Genomic DNA, 19,776 nt, shown 5'->3' on the forward strand with positions numbered 1-19,776 from the left:
GTGATGGATACAGAGAGCAAGACATATGAGAAGTAGATGACGTCTCTAGGTGTGTTCAGCCCAGAGCAGAGTAGGCTGAGGGGAGCCTTCATGGTCGCTGCAGCTCCTCACAGAGAAAGGGCCAGAAGGAATGGCATGGATCTGTGTCAGGGGAGGAGCAGCTGGGGGTCTGGGCTGTGGGCCCAGTACCAAACTCCTGGAGTTCAAGAAGTGTCTGGACAGTGCTCTCAGACACAGAGTTAGAATTTTGGGTGGTGCTTTGTGCTGCCTAGAATTGAACTAATGATCCTTCTGGGTCTCTTCCAACTAGGGCAATTCTATGATTCTGTAGGGTACCTTCTAGGTGCTCCTTTCTTTCTAAGGTGTTGTTTGTTTGTTTGTTTGTTTGTTTGTTTTGCTTCTGTCTGAATTACTTGTCTTCCTGCTGTTGCTTTGTTTAACAGATCCTAAAAGGAGATATAGAAATGAAAAGACAAATGATGAGTAAGCTGAAGTCACTCAGCAAAGACCTCCATGTAGCTGTGAAAAATAAAGCAGTCGCTCAGAAGCTGGAAAGCCGACTTGAAAACTTTGCCCAGCGCTGGGATAGCCTTGTGCAGAAGTTGGAGAGCAATTCTAAGCAGGTTCGTCAAACTGTTTTGTCAGTTGTTGACACTCAGATCCTGTGCCAGTCAGATGCTTGCAGTAGTTTTGGTGCTGTTTGTTACTTTTTTATTTTTTCTTTTGTGATTTCTTAAGACACAGTTTTTAGGATAGCATGATACAACTGCAATATAACCCCAGAATGTTAGGTATCTCTTTAATTTTTTGTCTGTCGTCACTATGTTGATTACTCAGGTTCTTAACTGTGCTTTCAGGGATGGTAGAATCCAAAATGGAAATATTGTTAGTTTATTTTTAATCTGTAATAGTTGGTCACTTCAAATGTGCTGTTTTTATGGCTGTCTGTGGAATAACAGTCTGAAATTAGTGTTAAAAACTGTTCACTAGCTAAACACCTACTATTTTTATTTATTTTCAGCAGTGCTTTTATGGTTACATTTTTAATTTTGCTTATATTTAACTCTTTCGTATATTAAAAAAAAAAAAAAAAAAAAAAAAAGAGGCCACAGAAAGAGAAGCTTGAAAAAATAAAGAAAACTGTCCTTTTGGCACAAATGCCTGAGGGAAAAATAAGCCGTCATTTGTTACCATTCCATCCTGCTCCTTTCTGTTTACCATAATATTAAAAAATAAAATGTGGTTTAAAATTTCTCATTTTTTTAACTGGATAACAAAACTAAGTGCTCTGGTATAATATTCAAAAATGTATCCTTTCATCTTTCCTAGCCATTTGTCAACATCTCTCTCTTGTTTGATTCAAAACCATATCTGATCACTTTTTCTTCCACTTTCTTATATTATGTTATTTTTGTATGACAGTTATTTGAGTAGTAATAAAAGTAAAAAGCAGTTTGTTCTATAGAGCATTTGTAACAGTTGATTTAACTCATGAATATTTACAATAAGGAACATGTAGTTTTTACACAAAAGAAAATCCAGAGTTTTGAATTTGGGACAGCTTGGGTCATGTGATTTCAAGAAGTTAGTACTTCTTCATGGATGCCTACAACTGTCATGTCTCATAAAAGGGGCAAATACTGTAGAACAGTATTAATTACAGCCTACATGATACTTATGTTATTCAGGTACGTGTTCTTACATATGTAAAAAGGAGCTTGGTAGCTTCTTTTAAATAACAATACTATTCAAGCTTCAAAATGTTTTATTATTCTCATATATTTGTAAAATATTGCTAGTAATCAACACTTTAACCTCTCTGATTTTGACAGTGTCATAACTTTTCTCATTTACTATTATTTCATAATACTAGAATAAGTCATAACAACAGGAATTACAGGCATGTTAAAGTTTTATTAAATAAACTATGTGTGCTAGAATTGAGTAAGCTGCCTACCAAAGTGAGAGAAGTAGAAATTGCATAAAACACATGCAATGAATACAGGGAAAAAGGAACCATGAAGAGGCTGCTTAATCTATTACAAACTGTCCATGTCCTATAAACTGTTCTTTGAGAATCAGTGTTCTGGATAATATAGACATTACATTGATGTACTTCTATAAATAATGTCTTCATTCATATTTTGTTACTTAATTTCTTTTTCAAAACCATATTAGTAGCATAGATGTCTTAAAATATTTGTCTTCATTGTAAGACCAATATTTAAAACATGTATTCATAATGTTATGTGAGTTCCCACACTTTCCATGAAAACTTTTTAAAGTCAGTTTGAAAGTTTAACTGGAAGGTAGCTTAAATCCTCCTTTTGTATACTCATCTACGCTCCCTGAAGGATGCATATCTTCATTTATTTTGACACGTTTGTGTTAATAGGCTAAAAAACATGTTTCAATTAATACTCTACATCCTCCTGAAGAGATTGTAGAGTACTATCTAGTAGGTATATAATAAAGGCTGCTGGTGTCTTATATCCATAAAATTTCTAAAACCTGTAGTCATGATGGGTTGGGAAAAAATAAACACAGCTTTTGAAAACAGTCCAAAATATTAAAACATTTAGATTATTAATTAGTCCTAAAAGCAAGTAAGTTCAATTTTGAAAATGGAACCAAGATGACAAAACAAAACCAGTCTTCTTGTGAAGTCCTGAGGCTGTACATCCATAAATCATAATGGAGCACAGGTGGGAGATTATTTGGGTTTCCAAAACAGTGTAACAGTGTTATCATAATGCCACACTTCTCTGAGAAGAAGCAACTTTGCTTGGCGGAGAGCTGGTATGCTGATGTGGGCATATTGTTTCAAATTCTGGAGATATTTGATATTCAGTGCTAACTCTAAAGCGCTGTTACACACTTGAGGTATATCCTTGCATTTACCTCTGCACTACAAAATAATAATAATGTACTTATTGCCATGTGTTTCTACCTAGGCAGGGCAGATATTGTTGGTGTGCTCTATTTGTTATGGAGCTTATTTACATGTACAGACAAGAAGAAAATGCCTCTAGAACATCTACTTATTTCATCTAATTGTGAACTGGAGAGGAGAGAAGATGGTAACAGTTAATATATAATTTTTCTCCAAAATCATCAGAAAATGCAGATTTTATTCTTTCAACATGGGTACAGACTTCAAAATTAACTTTTTTGTTTCATTAATGATTCTCATACTACCTTCTTAACTGTATTTTTTTATCATATTTCCTCTCTCTCTCTTACTAAAGTGTCACTAAATGATTAACTGGCTAGCAAAATAAGAAATTATATGGATATCTCAGCCTTAGATCAAAGCTGATTCTCTAATTATACATGGAACAGTTATAAATCCCAAAAGGAATGTGCATAAAGTAGAATGCAAGTCTTCCTACGTTTAAGTAATTCATTGCTGTGAATTTGAAGTATCCAGTCTGAACTCATGGCTGAAGCTGCTTCTGCGATGGATGGCATAGATGAGAGAGACTGGCACCCCTCAAAAGCAGTTTATTTTCATCATGAAAGTGCCTGGTTTTTTTTTTCATTGAACACACACTGGAAACAAGGACAAGGACAACTTTTATAGAGTAGATGTATAACTTTTAGAAACTCTAAACTCCCCTTGAGTGAGCTCATTATGCTTCACTACATTGTACTGAAAATCTTCCCAAAGTAAAGAAAATGCCATTCTTCATCTGAGCTTCCTTACTTGCATACATACATTTTATCAAAGAACTCATGACAGCTCCAAAAGCGAGTGTTAAGGAAAATTATGACTATATCAAGACTCAGGGCATTTCCAAAGGCAGCAATAAATGATGTCATTAAAGGTAGGCTGCCATATAAAAGAGAAATAAAACATCATAAAACTACTCAACTACTACACACACGTTGTATATACCTTTATCTGCAGAAGATGAAAAGGAAGATTGAAATGTGTCCATTCCAAAAAAAAAAAAAAAAAGACTTTTAACATGTTTCTAAGATGAGCTTACTGATGTGAAACTGAAGGCAAGCATTGTATTTTGGAAGCCTTTTAAAGTGCAGCTTTGTGAGTCACCTTAGCACTTCCAGTATGATTTTCTAGTGGGTTAACGGCCCAGTCTGTATCACTCCTTCTCAGATTCATATATGCCTGTCACAAACTTAAAGAGATAAGGAAACTGTACTGTCATTATTTGGATTGTCCTTGAATTATACGTGAAACAAACCATTTCAGTGCTAATTTCTTATGTTTTTAAGGATTTTCCTTTACCTTCTAGTATGTGCATTTTTAAAATGTGTACCATTTTGCTGAACTTCACCTTGCAATGTAGTGTTCAGTACCTTCTAGCCTTCCCCCTTCTCTGTAATTAGAATGATTATGAACATCAAACTCATCTCTGCAATTTCATTTTGAAATATATAGTATTTAACCTCTACTCCTATTGATTAAGCATGAAAAGTACTTCCTTACTGTTTTGACATGTAAATCATTACTCCCAACAGCATCGTGACTTGACTGCTCTGAGCATATGGTAATTACACTGCCTGCTTTTGAAGCACAGTTCCAAATCACCAGCTGGAACTGCTGCTACTGTGTAATTGGTAGGGTGCTGCAGATGATTCCTACAGTACCCTAGGTGTGATTTATTCTGTTTTACACTTGCTTCAGTGTAGACTATACCCTGGTATTGACTGGGAAATGGAACATGGCAGGATGTGACCTCAAGTGTCAGAAACATCCTATCATCGACTTTTAGATAAAACTGAGTGCAAAAAGGATACAGTGAGAAGAGGAAAAGGAGGTTGAAGTCAGAGCTGTATATACAGAGCAAGGAAGGATTTGGAGTGCTCTTAGCTGCAGAGACAACCAAGGAACAGATGTTATCCTCACATTGCATAGAACCCTAGATCTCAGAAACTTTAACATGCTCTTTCTTTCTGTCCAGAAATAAAATTAATTTCAAAAATGTAGCAAAGAATGCTGTATTAAATCTTAATAAAACTAAGCTGAAGTGTTTCCTTATACTGGAGATTTCTGTAGTTGAAAATATCAGTCAGCACATCTTGCTGAGGGAACGAAACCAAGGATATTAATAGATAATACTGTAGTGATAAAAAGTGGCGTTTTTTCCCCATAATTTATGTAGTTCATATGTTAACTAAGTTGTCACAGTTCACAAACAGCTTACTACAATTGATATGATTAATCCCAGGATTTTAGAAAACATCCGCTTTGAATCTTGATTTTGTAGTGTTCTGACTTGTTCAGATTTTTCTCTGAAGTTCAGACTGCTGCACTTTATATAGAGAAAAGCACAGCACTGAGTTGGCTGCTTTAAATGAGATTGCCAAAATTACAGTAACGTGGACTTTCCTATCCGTCATTTTCACTGGCAGACCGGACAAAGATCAGCAAGACTTCTTTGTTCAGCATGCTGCATGAAATATTCAGCAAAGCAAGCAGTATTTTTTTTTTTTCTTCCAGTTTTTTGTTAACTTTACTGGTGTTGCCTGCTGAAAAGAAGCCTACTTGCTAACAGCACGCCTCATTCCTCATCATTCTAATTTTTCAGTATGCGCAGGAAGTGGGAAATGAGCTGCAGTTAAATACCTAGTATGCATCTTCAGTGTTTTTTAGAAGTACTGATGTCTCAAGTAAAGTTTACTCAGTACTGTCACTAGTTTCTGATACAAGAACTAATAGATTATTTACATATGTTGTACTGTGAAATTTTAGATACTAATGTTCTTGTCTCTCTGTTGGTAGACCTTTGTAATTATTGCATGCTAGCAATAAAATAAGAAGCAGTGCTTGTCTGGTACGCAGCTTTGCCTGCACCTGATGTAAAAGTCTTCCTTTTATTTTCCATTTCACTGCCCTGAACTGTTTTCAGGTGTCACTGGAACTGTGAATCATAGAATGACCAAGGTTGGAAAAGACCTACAAGATCATCCTGACAGATATGAGCAGACAGTACTGTTTATCATCCCACTTCTTTTTTTCTTAATGCAACTGGACTTTTTTAGGAGTTACTTTTCATTTTTCCCTGCAAAGTATAAAATGCATTTTATTGGTGTAAATGCATTATGTTATATACATGTTGCATATTTGAGTTTTGCTGTCTCTTACTACTTCTTCCTTTTAGTTTTTAGTTATGAAGTGAAATGGAAGTAAATTTACTTGTCTTCTAGTGCATGTTTTCTAATTTAAGATTTCATGACAGAAAGCTAACTGCCTTTTTGTGCAAGTAGGTTGTGATGAACTATGTTCTCGTTTAAAGATTATTATAAAGGGTAAAAATAGCAACTAGTAATTTAGTGACATCATAATGCTTTATGAGTCCTCAGGAATAAATCTTCAGAATGGCAGCAGAATAACAGCAGTGGTAGTATTTCACACATTTTCTTTATTCAATTTCTTTATAAAATTGACCTTTTTGTTCCCATTTATTTATTTTCTTCATTCACCATTTTATAAGAGCAAGCCATAAGTTCATTCTGTTTGAGATTCAGTCTGATTTTGGTATTGACTTCTGCGGTTACCTTAATCACATAGTATGAGACAAATAAAACAGTTTGATTTGAGTTCAGTATAATGTTATTTTTTTCTGAAGGTCAGCCGATGATTAGACAGGAGCAGTTTCTCATTATTTTTCTATTGCTATTCCAAACGATCTTTACTGAAATCTTTCAAACAATGTTTGACCTCTGCTTTAATACTTCTCACAGGTTTCGCAGGCTGTCACTTCCACTCAGACATCACTAACACAGACTACTGTAATGGAAACTGTCACTATGGTGACCACAAGGGAACAAATCCTGGTTAAGCATGCTAAAGAGGAGCTCCCACCACCACCTCCTCACAAAAAGAGGCAACTCCTTGTGGATTCGGAAATTAGGAAGAGGTGAGAATCATTTAGACATGGAGAGAGAATAATAATAAAGTTGGGTGAGAATGCCAAATTAGTCATCTGACTGCAATATTTCTGTGCAGAATTTCTAGAAATTAAAATCCTATTTCTGTACTCAAATGCCAACTCACTGTTACCTTTCCTTACTTAGGATAAATTATAGAGATTTTTTTGTGCTATCCCAACTATTTTGTAGTATAGAATGTTAATCATTATGTCAATGTCATTATGATAGTAACTGCACTCAGTAGGTATATTTTGCATAGGGCATGTGTGACTTGGAGAAAAGAAAGTTTTCAGCTTTTTAAATTCTTTAAAATTTAAAGAATTTACGTTTTTAGTAGTTGGACTGCAAGTAGTGCTTCATTTCCAAAGTTCAGGAGTTCAGGTTTTATTCTTTTCAGTTATCGAGAGGCAGGGTTACTATTTGGTGAAATGTGTAATACTGTGATTTTCAATGTTTTTTCTGTGTAACTCATACAAGTTATAGTGGACTTTGGAATAATACTGAACATTTGTTAAAGTCACAAGAAAGACTTCTAAAGAGTAAAATTGTCTCAAGCACTGAACTTAAGAATATGATGTTAGAAGCAAGACTTAAAACTCTAATTTTAGTGGTAGTTTTGGAAATATGTGTTTGTGTGTGTGTATGTATATATGTACATATTCAGATTAATATATGAATTCCAACCTAGCGGACATAAGGACTGAGAGGAATCTGAAACTACAGTCAATATCTTATTCCTGTAGAAAATGTCTTTTTAGTTCAGCATGTCTTCAATTACAGCAGCAAGTTATTTTCTTGTCAAATAGTCTTTAACAGTGTTAAAATTACAACTATATATATTATTAAGAGGAATAGGGTTCAATCAGTATGAAGAAATCTTTGTTGTTGTTGTTTTAATTGAAGGAGTATTTCATTGGGGGAGGGGGGAACTCACATAAATTCTTAGAGGCATTTTTCTTTATACAGACATCTGACATGTAATTTATCTTACTCCTTTTTGCTCATTCTAAAAGTAAGGTTTCTAGTAAACCCCATTATTTAAGAAAGCCAAACATCTGATGTAAAAAGAGTGACTCACCATTTTCTTGTTAAATTGGAAAACTATTTCTTTTGAGTTGTCTTTGACTTCATTGCTTATAAAAAGTCTCTAAACTAAACAAGTAAATTTCAAATGGCTAAATCTGGATGAAATGAATATTATCTTCAAAGTCTCAATTTGAAAATATTTTGAATCTGCGTAGTTTCTTCTGGGAGGAAGGTGGTTTGGGGCTTTTTTTGATGAGGGTGAATGATACTTCCACATTTTCTCACCTTCATTCCTCAGTACTTCTCTAGCTGTAGGCATCAGTCTGTGTTGCTACATTCTGGAAAAAAAAAAAAAAAATTGTGCTCCAGATTTGATTTCTCCATTTTGTGAATTTAAAAAAGATTTCTCAAAGATGCACTGAAGTGCTAGGTGCTTAGTTTCAAGGTAGAAGATTAGTTTAGCAGCTCTGTGAATACTGCAAAGGATTCTACAGCTGCTTAGTTGAGGAAAAAAAATGCCAATTTTTAAATTATTATTAAATTTTATTTTCTAACTAGTTTGAAAGAATTAAAGTGTACGAGTCTCGTTTACTCTGAAGAATTTAAGTCTTAAGACTCTGTAGGCCTACGTAAACAGGAGTTGATTTCATATTTCCACTGTGCCAATTCACTGCGGCCTAAATGCATAGTAAAGAAGCTGTTGTTTTTTTCTTTCCTCCTACAGCAACTTACTACCATGAGTAATGGAAAGCAGAGAAAAGAAATCGGAGACTTTTTTTTTTTCCTTCACCAAAATCTAAAGCTGCCTTCTAATTTAGTGCTTTAAAACTTCAGGATAATTCAGGGATATTCTGACTTTTGTTTTTTGAATTTATTTACATCCAAGAATGGAAAAAATACATATATACTTAGAGCTGTATAGAAGAAGTCTTAAAAGCACGTATAAGACATTAGGCCATGAGGTACATGTAACATGCGTTAAGTTTTTGGGTAGAAAAACCTGTATATAGGTGAAAGGTTTGCCAAGGTGTTATTTTCACTGACATAGCACTAGAAAAAAAACATAAGTCAGTTCTGCAGCATAGAAAAATCTGAAAATTATTCAATTTAGAATAGGTTTTTAAATAGGAAGCAGAATAGAGCTTTTTATCATTTAATTTATACATAATTATAATACATGTGTTCCTTAGTAATACCCAAGATATCTTTCTTTTTCAGTTAATAAGTAACTTTGTACGTGCATCCTAATATTTCCAAGGAATGTCTGTCATAACATTGTTGTGAAAATAATATTCTTCTTCAGATTTGAAAGATACCATGTCCTTTGAAGACAGAGCTATATTAAGGCAGGGTAGTTGCTCCATCTAGTGTTTTACATTTAATAACTGTTAACAAAACTATAAATCTGTTGAAAATAAAATGGCCTTCATTTCATTAAAAATATTGTATTTGAGGCTCTAATGCTCAATTACTTAGAAAAGTTTCAGGTGTGTTTTTTGTTTGTTTGTTTGTTTGTTTTTGTTTTTTTGTTTTTTTTGTTTTTTTAATAGAAAAGTATTGAGGGAAAAATTACAATGAACTATTTAAAGATTTTTTCCAGGTAGTCCACTACTACTATTTCTTTCAAGTAGTCCACTACAGTACAGAATTATATAGTCTGAACTAAATAATGATTGTTAAGCACTTTTACAGGATCTCTGTTGGGCTATTTGATCCTTGTCCTCTTATAAAAATGCAGTGTTTGCTCTTTCACTATCATTTAAATGTACTTAGCAAATCTAGAAAGATGAGTGCCATTTTTATTCAGTTTTCTGGATAGTCCTTGTACTAGCATTGTATCTGTGTAGCCAGTGCCGCAGAAAAGAGAAAGGTGCCAGAGACAAAGGATTATAATTTTCTGTTCAATGAACAATGAAAGAATGAACAACTCATAAATGTTTTAATCTAGAATGAAGAATAACTGTGGATATATCAAGTTCTGAGAATGTATGTATTTTAAAACTTCATGTTCACTATTTTTTTTTTTTACTCTTTATCCCTTTATCTTTATGGCAAGAAGTGGCATAAGTTACTAATAAACTGAGAATATACATTCTTCACATTTAGTGTCTGGTATTGCCTGTTGTACTATGGAAGTGTTACCTGTTGGCACTCAAAGGGAGGCATGACTGCATTTAAAAATGCTTTACATTTCTAGCCACTGGCTGTTTGCTGAAGGCAAATTGTGTTAATGAACACAGCAGCCTCTAGACTTTCATTCTCCTCAGCTCTTTTCTCTCACATACGAGAAATGTGGTGCATCTCATCTGTCTGAATTTAATCAAAGCATTCCATGACACTGTTAAGGCATAAATGCTAAGGCTGGAGAAAGTATGGAAAGTACTATGAGAAAGGTAACATGGAAGAGTGTCTAAAGAAGGAGAACTATGAGATTAAGAAGATTGATTGAATATTTTCTTTGATGCCTCAGTATATATTGCAGAAATGTGCAGATAATAGCGTTGATGAAGCTAAACTGAATAGTATCACAGGTGTAGAGGAGGTCCAGAATGTCATTCAAAATGAGAGAAAATTACCATGGTAGTGTGTGTAAAACAGATGAAAAATATGAGTCTAAAATATACCATTGTGATTAAAATATATATACCATTATATACCATTAAAATATACCATTCTTCTGCTAGATGATCACAGAATAGAACGGGTGAGGTTGGAATGAGCTTCAAAACATCATCATGTCGAATCTTTTTGGCAAAAGAGCCTACATGAGCTTATCTTGCACCCAATTCAGTCACATCTTGAAATCCTCCAGTAATGGTGAAAGAAGAGGGAGTCTAGAGGATGAGATTACTCAGCACAAATTCTCCTTACCTGCCTCAAACTGCAGAAGGATAAGTAGCACAACAAAATGAAAAGTTACTGCAATCAAAAAGTGAAATTTTAAGCTTCTTAGCATAGGTAGAGTTCCTCCCACGCAATATTGGGAGGAACTCATCTATTTTGCAGGAAACTTAAAACATAAATTTCTTATTTAATAGCTATGGCATAAAATAGAAAATGTTTGTGGCCTCTTCTAGTGAGACAAAGCCCATCCCCATCCCAGTGCTCTTTGCTTCCGTGTGGTATGTCACAACTTCTGAGCAGGAAAGGCAAAACACCCACCTTTCCCCAAAAGCACTCTGTAATACTCAGCTCCCAGAAATGGTAAGAATGATATGGGACCAGTGTATATATCCAGGAATGTGAAGCTAATAAGAGGACATAGCTCCAGGGGAGCCTGGCTCTTACTGAGACAAGGCACTCAGTCCCGATAACATGTTGAGGGGAGAGGTGACCTCCTCAGTCACAGGCTGCCCAGGAATGGAGCTGCTCTCTACTCAGGCTGCTTCCAGAACATTCTGCGAGATATTCCTTGCTGAATATTTAGCTAGGAATTCCATGAACGGAAAAAAATGTAACTACCTTGTGAAATACTTAAAGATGCAGATTGTCCTGTACTGGAAGGGAAACCCAGGAGAAGGAGGAGTAATTTTTTGAACAAATCTTTTGTATGCATGATCTATGCAAGAGAGTTGTGAATGGGAATCTGCAGTGGGCCCGTGTTTAGTATGATTAAGAAAATGAGTTATTGTAAGAGATGTGTGGGGCTATGAGGGTGCCATGAGGGCAGTATAGGATCGTATCTCTACTGTGGAATAGCAGAAAGACAAACTAATTGAAAACTAAAGCATGAGCACTCCATAAAGAATTTAGAGGCACTAGACGCTCTTCTGTGGGTTGAAATTTTAGCCGGGCAGCAAGGTTACGTCCACTCTATACTGAGGTAATTATCTGGAGTGATTGTGTCAAGTGGTGTGGTTTTATTCCCTTCGATGGATTTATTTTAACAAATTCTACATGCACCCAACTTTACTGGGTCAGAAATGCAATATTTCATTACTTTTTTTAATGCCAAATATATTGCTGTACTTATGAGATTTAAAGACCTTATTGATCAAATATACTCAATTAACTCAAATAATATACTCAAGTAACTCAATCTAGAGTTACTGTACTTTGTAACTTAAACAACTCAGAAATGAAATGCCCAGTCATCCTAGCACAATGATTAAATGCCATATTCTACCTGCATTTCCTGTTTTTAAAAAAGCGGAATATGAGATTTTTTTCCAAGGCTCTTGAAATGTGCAATATGCTTTTAAACTCCCCCCCCCCCCAAAAAAAAAAAAAAAAAAACTTTGTTTGTGGAGTTATATTTACTTAAACAGAAGAAACTACAACTGACAGAGCAATCTGTCATCTGCATCTGAGATCAGTTCTGTCCAGATGTATCCGCAGTGGCTAATACTTACGACACCTGATGAATCTCAGCCATGTAGTTTTTTCCTGATCATTGTTATTCTATCAAAACACTCCCAAATTTTCAACTCTTCTGTATTATACTTTCAGGGGTGGATGTTGCAGAGGAAGAGACTAAGTCCGTTTTTTAAAGAAAGGAAGAAATGATCTCTTGTAAACATTTTGCTCTGTCATTTTCCATGCTATACCAAGTTAATAGCAGACTATTCTTTAGCAAATATCACATTGATTTTTAGCAGGTTTTTCTCAGTGCTCCTATTCAACTGCAACCACAGAATGGAATGAACAAAAGAAGTATGACAGTTTTACCTGCTGTCAAGAGAGTTTAGTACCCATAAACTGATGAAGTTGTCTTTATTTTTATCCTGTATCTGATGTTCTGTGTTCTCCAGTTTACAGCTTCTTCATACCTGTGCTATAGAACGGCCTAATTACAATAACTGCGGTTAGGTGGCTGGAGAGCTGGCCACATCTATAGATTTAAGGAAGGTGAAATAAGTGGCCATTTTTTCCTTTGCCTGTACAGTTGCTGGCTGTGAGAGGAACAAGGAATAGAATTCACTTTGGCAGCAAAGTGACAACCCTTCTGCCAATGTGGGCTGCTAATTCTTGAAGAGTATTTGGTATGCTGCTGGCTGAATTTCAAAAAACAGAGGAGGAGAGAGCAGCAGTCCCATCTAGTTGAATATTTATAAATCTCTGACCACATTCTGTCTTGATCCTTAGAGCAGGTTCTCCTGTTTCTTGTTTGGTGCTGGCAAGCCCTGAATCAGATAATTTCATGAAACATAGGATGGTATGGTATTACTGCTCCATCATTTTGGAAAGGCATACATTCCATTTGGATGCTTCTTTGTATCCCATTGATCTTCAAGTGAGATTACACCATTTAGGCATCTGTTTTAATTTAAGTGACCTAATAAAGCTCTTACTAAGGACTTCACTAACTACTTTGTGCAGACTTGTCTGGTAGAGCTTCACACCACTGGTCATTGGGCAGAGATGGTGGCAATCTTTGTTAGATATGGAACATAAATAATTTACATCCAAAAGCACAGTAGGAACAGCTATGAAATTGTTAGTAATGCAATCCATTGGCTTTATAATTGGTTGTTCTCCATTTTAAGATGTGTTGAACAGTCGTAAGTCATAGTTACAAAAGCATGCTTTTGTATTCTCCTGCAGTTATTGGTGCGATTAGGTATGCAGTTAGTGCTTGCGATTTGTTGAATAAACAGTATTCCGGTTTTATGTGGAAATACTGGCTTTCATAGATTTGTTGTCCTAGTTGTAAAATTTCATGACAGTGTTTATTAAATATACAGCTATTATACGCTGAACAAATGATAACATCCTATTTCAGGAATAACAATTGATTTAATGTTGCACAGACTTGGAGGCAGGGATCTCTTCACTGGCAGTTCAATTTGATTTAGAGGATTAGAACCTGATACCAATACAGAGATTCTGTAAACCATCAGAGAGATTTTCTTTTGTATTCTGCCTCTGAATGTATAGTCCTCTATGAAATGAAGATCTCTGCCACTTCCCTTGCCTCACCATCATCTTTTCCTCCTTGAATGAGTGTGCAAATAGAATTATTAGCAATTTTTCTATAAACATTATTCTTAAGAGGTTTTAATTTTGATATAGGTTGTGAGGCTGGATTAGGGAAGTGTGTGATTCTTTTTACTGCTTTGATTATGTATTACTCAGTCATTCACACCGTATTGTTAAATAGTCACAAGGATCACAATGGAGAATGAAAAAAAATAAAAGGGGAACAGAAATATATTTGGACAGACATGAAATTCCTGTCCTGCTTTTTCACTTGTTTATGTTGATCTCTGTAGCACTAGATTAGTACCTTTCATCTCTGTGTTTTAGCTTTTATATTTAGGTGTATATCTCTGTAAAGTATCTAATTTCTTCAAAGATGCAGTTGTTGTCCAAGTTCTTGGTGTTAGTACGTTTTTAATTACATAAATTAAAAGGCCTATGTTTACAAAACAAACTGAAATATTCAGTTAATTCTGTTCTAGATCCTTCTGTTTTGTTGCTTTTACTGTGTTGATATCAAAGGAAAAGTAATTATAAACTAGATATAAATATTGAAACTCAAAATACAATAAAGAAATGTAATCAAGCTTACAGTTTAATTCAACTCAGTGAAAAAACATTATCTCAAGATTGTTGCTTTAAAAACCAGGCTAGATATAAAATCAACTTATGGTTTGATTTTAGTACATCTGCAACTGAAAAATTTGCATGCAGTAACCTTCGTTTTGAGCTACTCCTTTCTGAGTAGGAAACAATAAAGGTCATTTTTAAAGGAGTTTCTGAAAGAATCCAGATTATAATTACAAGGGCTTTACAGCAAAAAAACATTTAAAAAGTTTATGCAGAGTTAGGAATCTTAATTTCTGTTTTCCAAAAGTTCTAGCTGTAGGAAAATTATAGTCTCCTCTTGATTAGTAATTACATTCTGCAACAAATTTGAGTCAGTCAGAAGAGGGTCCAATCTAATGGTCAAATTTCCTGCTTTTTTTCCTTACAGTGCAGGCAGTACAAACTAAGGCAGAGAATTATCGGGTACAAAGGCTGCATTTTGTGAGCCAGATATGCCACACATCCTCAGCTGAGCCAACAGTGCTTGTGATACACTTTATTCAACTGTGAGAGTCACTTCTTTAATGTCTTCCAAAAACATCAGCTTGTAAAATTGGAACATTTATTTGAAAACTGCTGCATCTGTTCAGCTGTCAAATCAGTGTCTTAAAAATGAAAAAGTATGTTTTCAGATTTTAGAGTGAATAGTTTTATGAGGTTTCTAATCAGATATGGTGGGTTTTAAAGTGTCTTTTTCAAAGAGGAATTATTGATGCTTATTTATTTCTTTAAGCAGCTGGTTAACTTTTTCTGCTATTAATGCTATTGTCAGAAATGTTGAATTGAAATGTCTTCTTGCTCTTCTCTGTATCTTAGGTTTGACTCGGATACAACAGAACTCCATAGCTGGATGACACGCTCAGAAGCAATACTCCAGAGTCCTGAATTTGCAATATATCGAAAGGAAGGAAATCTCTCAGATCTCAGAGAAAGAGTCAATGTAGGAGAAAGTACTAATATATATGTTTGTTAGCTTGTATTCACTTGTCAAAGTGCTTTCAAAGTCCAAGTATAAATGAGTTCAAATCTAAACTGACAAGCATCAATTGATCATATGCATGAGAAATTTAGAAGTGTTAAGTATTTCTGTACATTTCAGATTTTGGCACCAAAATGGATACACAAGGTGTCTAAATAGAGAGATCATTTTTAATTTAAGGCATTACAGATTCATGGAAGTCCTCAGTAATATTGAATCCAAGCCTATAATTTACTTTTAAAATATGCATGATATTTCCACACTGATGGCTTAATATGACATTATCCGTGCATAAACTGAAGAATGTGGAAAATGTCATCTTTTAGTGTATGTTAAAGAAAACTTGTATCTAATTCTTGCAGTGCTGTAAAATGTATCTGAAAATAACGAATTTCCACAAACATTATTTTAATCTGTTCTTTTACCAAACCAGGAATGATTCTTTCTAGTTTTTGCAAAGTTAATCTGCACTGCTTAATGAGTAACTATGTTTGTGCATGTTTCACACACTCTGAATTTAGCCTTTGAAAACTAAACGAGTAAAAATTTACTTTGGTATTTATTTTTTGTAGCTAGTTGCAAGAAAGCTTACCTTTTCTGAATAAGAGAAAGGCAAATTAGTTTTTATAATAAGCTATTATGCTTATAGTATAATAGCGTGTCATGGGACTTCATTAAAAAATGAAATCATACGTGCTGCTAAAACAAAGAGAGAACAAAGTTACTGTACTGAAGTTAATTTTTGATGCTGTTTTCTCTCACTCTTTGCTTGTCCATCATAAATTAGCAACAGTAGGATTGAGGAACTCTGAATTCTGTGACAGTAAATACACATCTTGATATTTCTTGTTAAATCATACTTTTGTTACAATAATCTTAATTTATTTGTTAATGTTATCACAGTGTTAATACTTAAGTATCTAATGGATACTTACTGTGTAATTATCCATTAGAGTGTAATATATTGAATTTAGTTTACGACTCCATTTCATGATGTGTAAACATACATAACTATATGCATAAAAATATATAAACTGGCCCAAACATGCAGAGAAAATGATAGATTCAGATGCTTCCATACTGGGGTAATGTTTACTGTCTCAATCCTAAATAGATATGCAGGTAATTTGTTGTTTCCAACTTTGTGGTAGATGGGGAAAAAAAAAAGAAAAGAAAATGCTCCTGTCTCCCTTTCATATATTCCCATTTTGCGGAACACAGTTTCAAGGATGGCAAATCAGCTCCTGTTTTGACCTTCATATTGTGCTGAATACCTCCACTATTAGGTTTCCCTAATCAGTAAGACACTCCATCTCATGTTGTCAGTTTTTAAGACTCTGTAAAACCATTAATGGACTCAGGAGCTATGGTTCACCTTCCTCCTTCTTTCCTTTTTTTTGCTCCCGAGGAGGTGGTGATCTGTGTCACTGCAAGTAGGGGATAGAGGTAGGTGAACTACAGATCCTCCTCTGGTCCCAACTGAATTTCCCAGCAGCTCTTACCTTGCCTTCATTGGTGCTGTGGAAAAAAGTTGGGTTTGGGAAGCCATTGTTAAGTGCATTTGTGAAGTGTTCCTTTAGGTCAGTGAAAACATACATAATAATGGAGGAAGACAGGGAGGGAAAAGTGGTATAGAATTTCATACTGGATGGTTTGAAATCAGGACACTGGAGATAGCAGAATTTCGGATGTTTTTTTGACTTCCTTAGAAACCAAATTATTTGATGGTTAAGAAACCAATTTCCAACTTCTTTAATGATAAGTATTGCATAAAATAAATCTGCTTTGTATTAAAAGTAGTCTGAGACAGAGCAGTATCTCTAAATAGAAACAAGAGAAATTAACATCATTCATTAAAGTTGTAAATATTTTTAAAAAACAAGATTGGCTTTGACTTCTTTTAAAAGTAGTACATTTCATTGAAAAGATCAATGCACATGCATAAGCTTCAAGCAACTTTAAGGTACAGAATATTGAGATGAAATTTTAATTTGATAGAACTATCTAAGGTTGCACTTGACAATATCTGGATTCTCTGTTGAACAGTTCTCAGTTCTTCTTATTAATAAAAAACAAGTGTTGCTTTTTTAAAAGAAAAAAAAACTAAGAGGATGAAGGTTTAAATGCTGAGTTTTAAAAATTGGACTGGCCTGGTCTCAGTCTTCTGCTGTTCAACTAATACACAAAGCAGGAAGTACTGTCTAGTTCATTGATTTGCACAGTGTTGTTCCTTGTTTTTTCCTTAAGTTTCTATTTCTTTCTAAATGAGGCTTTAATCAATGAAAAATAACATAGCAGTTTTTATCGGATTGTAATCTCTAGTAAAGTTGCAGAAGGCATATAATGAAAGGTAAAATGTCAAAAGGGAAACCATCAGGGATAATTGCAAAAGATTGTACAGTACTGACATACGTAATCATACCCCAACATGCATGATGCCATACACACATGCATAAAAAAAGTATCATCTTGTACTTAGTGGCTTTTTAAATGAAAGTTTCCTCGGTATGTGACATTGTAGATGATGTAGCACAGAACACCCGTGATGACTAATGTCTGACCTAACATTTGTTGCCTACTGTGGTAGCAACTTAGTCCCATAGCCTTTTCCTAATGATGTTCCTTTCTACTTTTCTTTTGAGGACAGGTTACTAGTTGGATGTGGGTTTTTTTGTTGTTGTCAAAGCATCTTGTTTCTATTCATTGTTTTTTTCTCAGTGGGATTACTTCTTTATTATATAGGAAGTACATCTGTAGGTGAACGGACCCAGACTTCAGACAGAACAGCCACAAGGGAAGCTCTTTTGCCATCATTGATGATTCAGTGATTCAAGATCAAAAACCTGCTCCCATCCCACTTCAGAGAAGTCCTGGGGGAGATGGAGCCAAGAGCAGATTGTATGGAACATACTATGTTTGCTAAGACAGCAGCTGTTCAGATACTGGCAGAAAATTAGCCTTTGGCAGATGTGCTACATAAATTGAATATATTAGAGATGCATAGAAGCCCATTCCTGTGTATGGAGAGAAGCAAAAATATTTCTAGTCCTTCTCAGCTATGAGAAAAACGTACTTGCCTTAACTGGCCATAGAGACTGGACATCACAATTGTGTAGATGTTCACTGTGTGACAACAGTACTATTCATAAACAATGAAGACATCCATACACAAATGCCTAAAATATCTTAAAGCTGCATCATATCCTTAACATTTTCCAGTTAATATGTGCATTTTTCTGGAAACAGGTCTAGCAATGATTCAGGCTTTTTTGTTCGCTTGTTTCTCTAAAACTCCGATGAGCCTTCTTTATTATAAGTTCACATATTCATATTACAATATGTAAAGGTTCAGGTGCAAAAAGTTGGTAGAAAATCTTGCTTATTGGGAAGTAAAACTTGAGATTTCACATCAGAAAATTAAAAATAAAACTCATTGAAATGAATTTTAATTAGCCAAGAAGCATCTAGAAATTCAAAATCAAAGGTGAATGAAGGTAAGAAACTGATGTAAGGGAAAATGTCAGATATCCTAGACAATTAAATTTGCTCTCTTGGCATTCTTAAATGCTCAGTTCTCACTTTTTCATTCTCATTTAGTAATCTTCAGAGATACTCTGTTGGGCCTGGATGTTTGAAAGCTCAGTTGTTGTAAAATCCAGTGATAATAATATTGCAAACTTCTGTCCACAGGTGTAGTTGACAAGAACAACAAGAGACCAGGCATTACTGTAACTGTACATCCATTGTCAGAGTTCTTAAAATGGGATTTTGATTTGATATGAATAACATGAATTTCTGAAGTGCAGCTGTCTTCAATGTTATGAAGTCATTAACTACCAACTAAAATCTTAGGGCCAAATATAACTCTTATATTATAGTGAAAATAACTTCTTCACCTTCGTATGGTATTTAGCTAAAGGTGCCTTTAATGTTACTCCATCAGTTAGAACTAAGCCATTACACATCTGTTTTGCCAGTTACAAAATATTCCTCAGAGAATTAATCCCGTATTATATAAAAGTCTTTTTATTTTTATTTTTTTCCTAAGAATAAGGAAAAGTATAAGAAACAAAAAGAATATAAAAATAAATTAAGTTTTGGATTTATTTTTTTATTTTTTTATTTTTTTTCAGCTACCATAAATTTTCATCAGACAAAACAGTGTTGCTAACAATAAATGTAAAAGTTTCCAAATTTCACAAACCTCTTCAATTTTATCCCGGTGTATTTTTATTGTAAATAAATCTGAATTGAGAGTTTTGTCCTTTTCGGTACAGGAAACAATAACAAATCAGATCAGAAAGGATAAATGAGAGGTGTTTATGAAACTGTTACTTCATTTA

At 34.5% G+C, this 19,776-nt stretch overlaps 1 protein-coding gene across 16 annotated transcripts in view; it reads left to right on the plus strand.

Annotated features, from left to right (window-relative positions):
- The window catches only part of DMD (dystrophin), a 1,043,969-nt gene that overhangs the window by 357,438 nt on the left and 666,755 nt on the right, over positions 1-19,776 (plus strand). For all 16 annotated transcript variants that reach the window (XM_048931232.1, XM_048931479.1, XM_048931663.1 and 13 more), the window contains 3 exons: positions 444-623; positions 6,712-6,887; positions 15,271-15,394. In XM_048931232.1, coding sequence (XP_048787189.1) covers positions 444-623; positions 6,712-6,887; positions 15,271-15,394 — 480 coding nt within the window. The remainder of the gene's footprint in view (positions 1-443; positions 624-6,711; positions 6,888-15,270; positions 15,395-19,776) is intronic.

This window comes from Lagopus muta, chromosome 1 (genome assembly GCF_023343835.1).
Source record: "Lagopus muta isolate bLagMut1 chromosome 1, bLagMut1 primary, whole genome shotgun sequence".
In the NCBI taxonomy this organism is placed as follows: Eukaryota; Metazoa; Chordata; class Aves; order Galliformes; family Phasianidae; genus Lagopus; species Lagopus muta.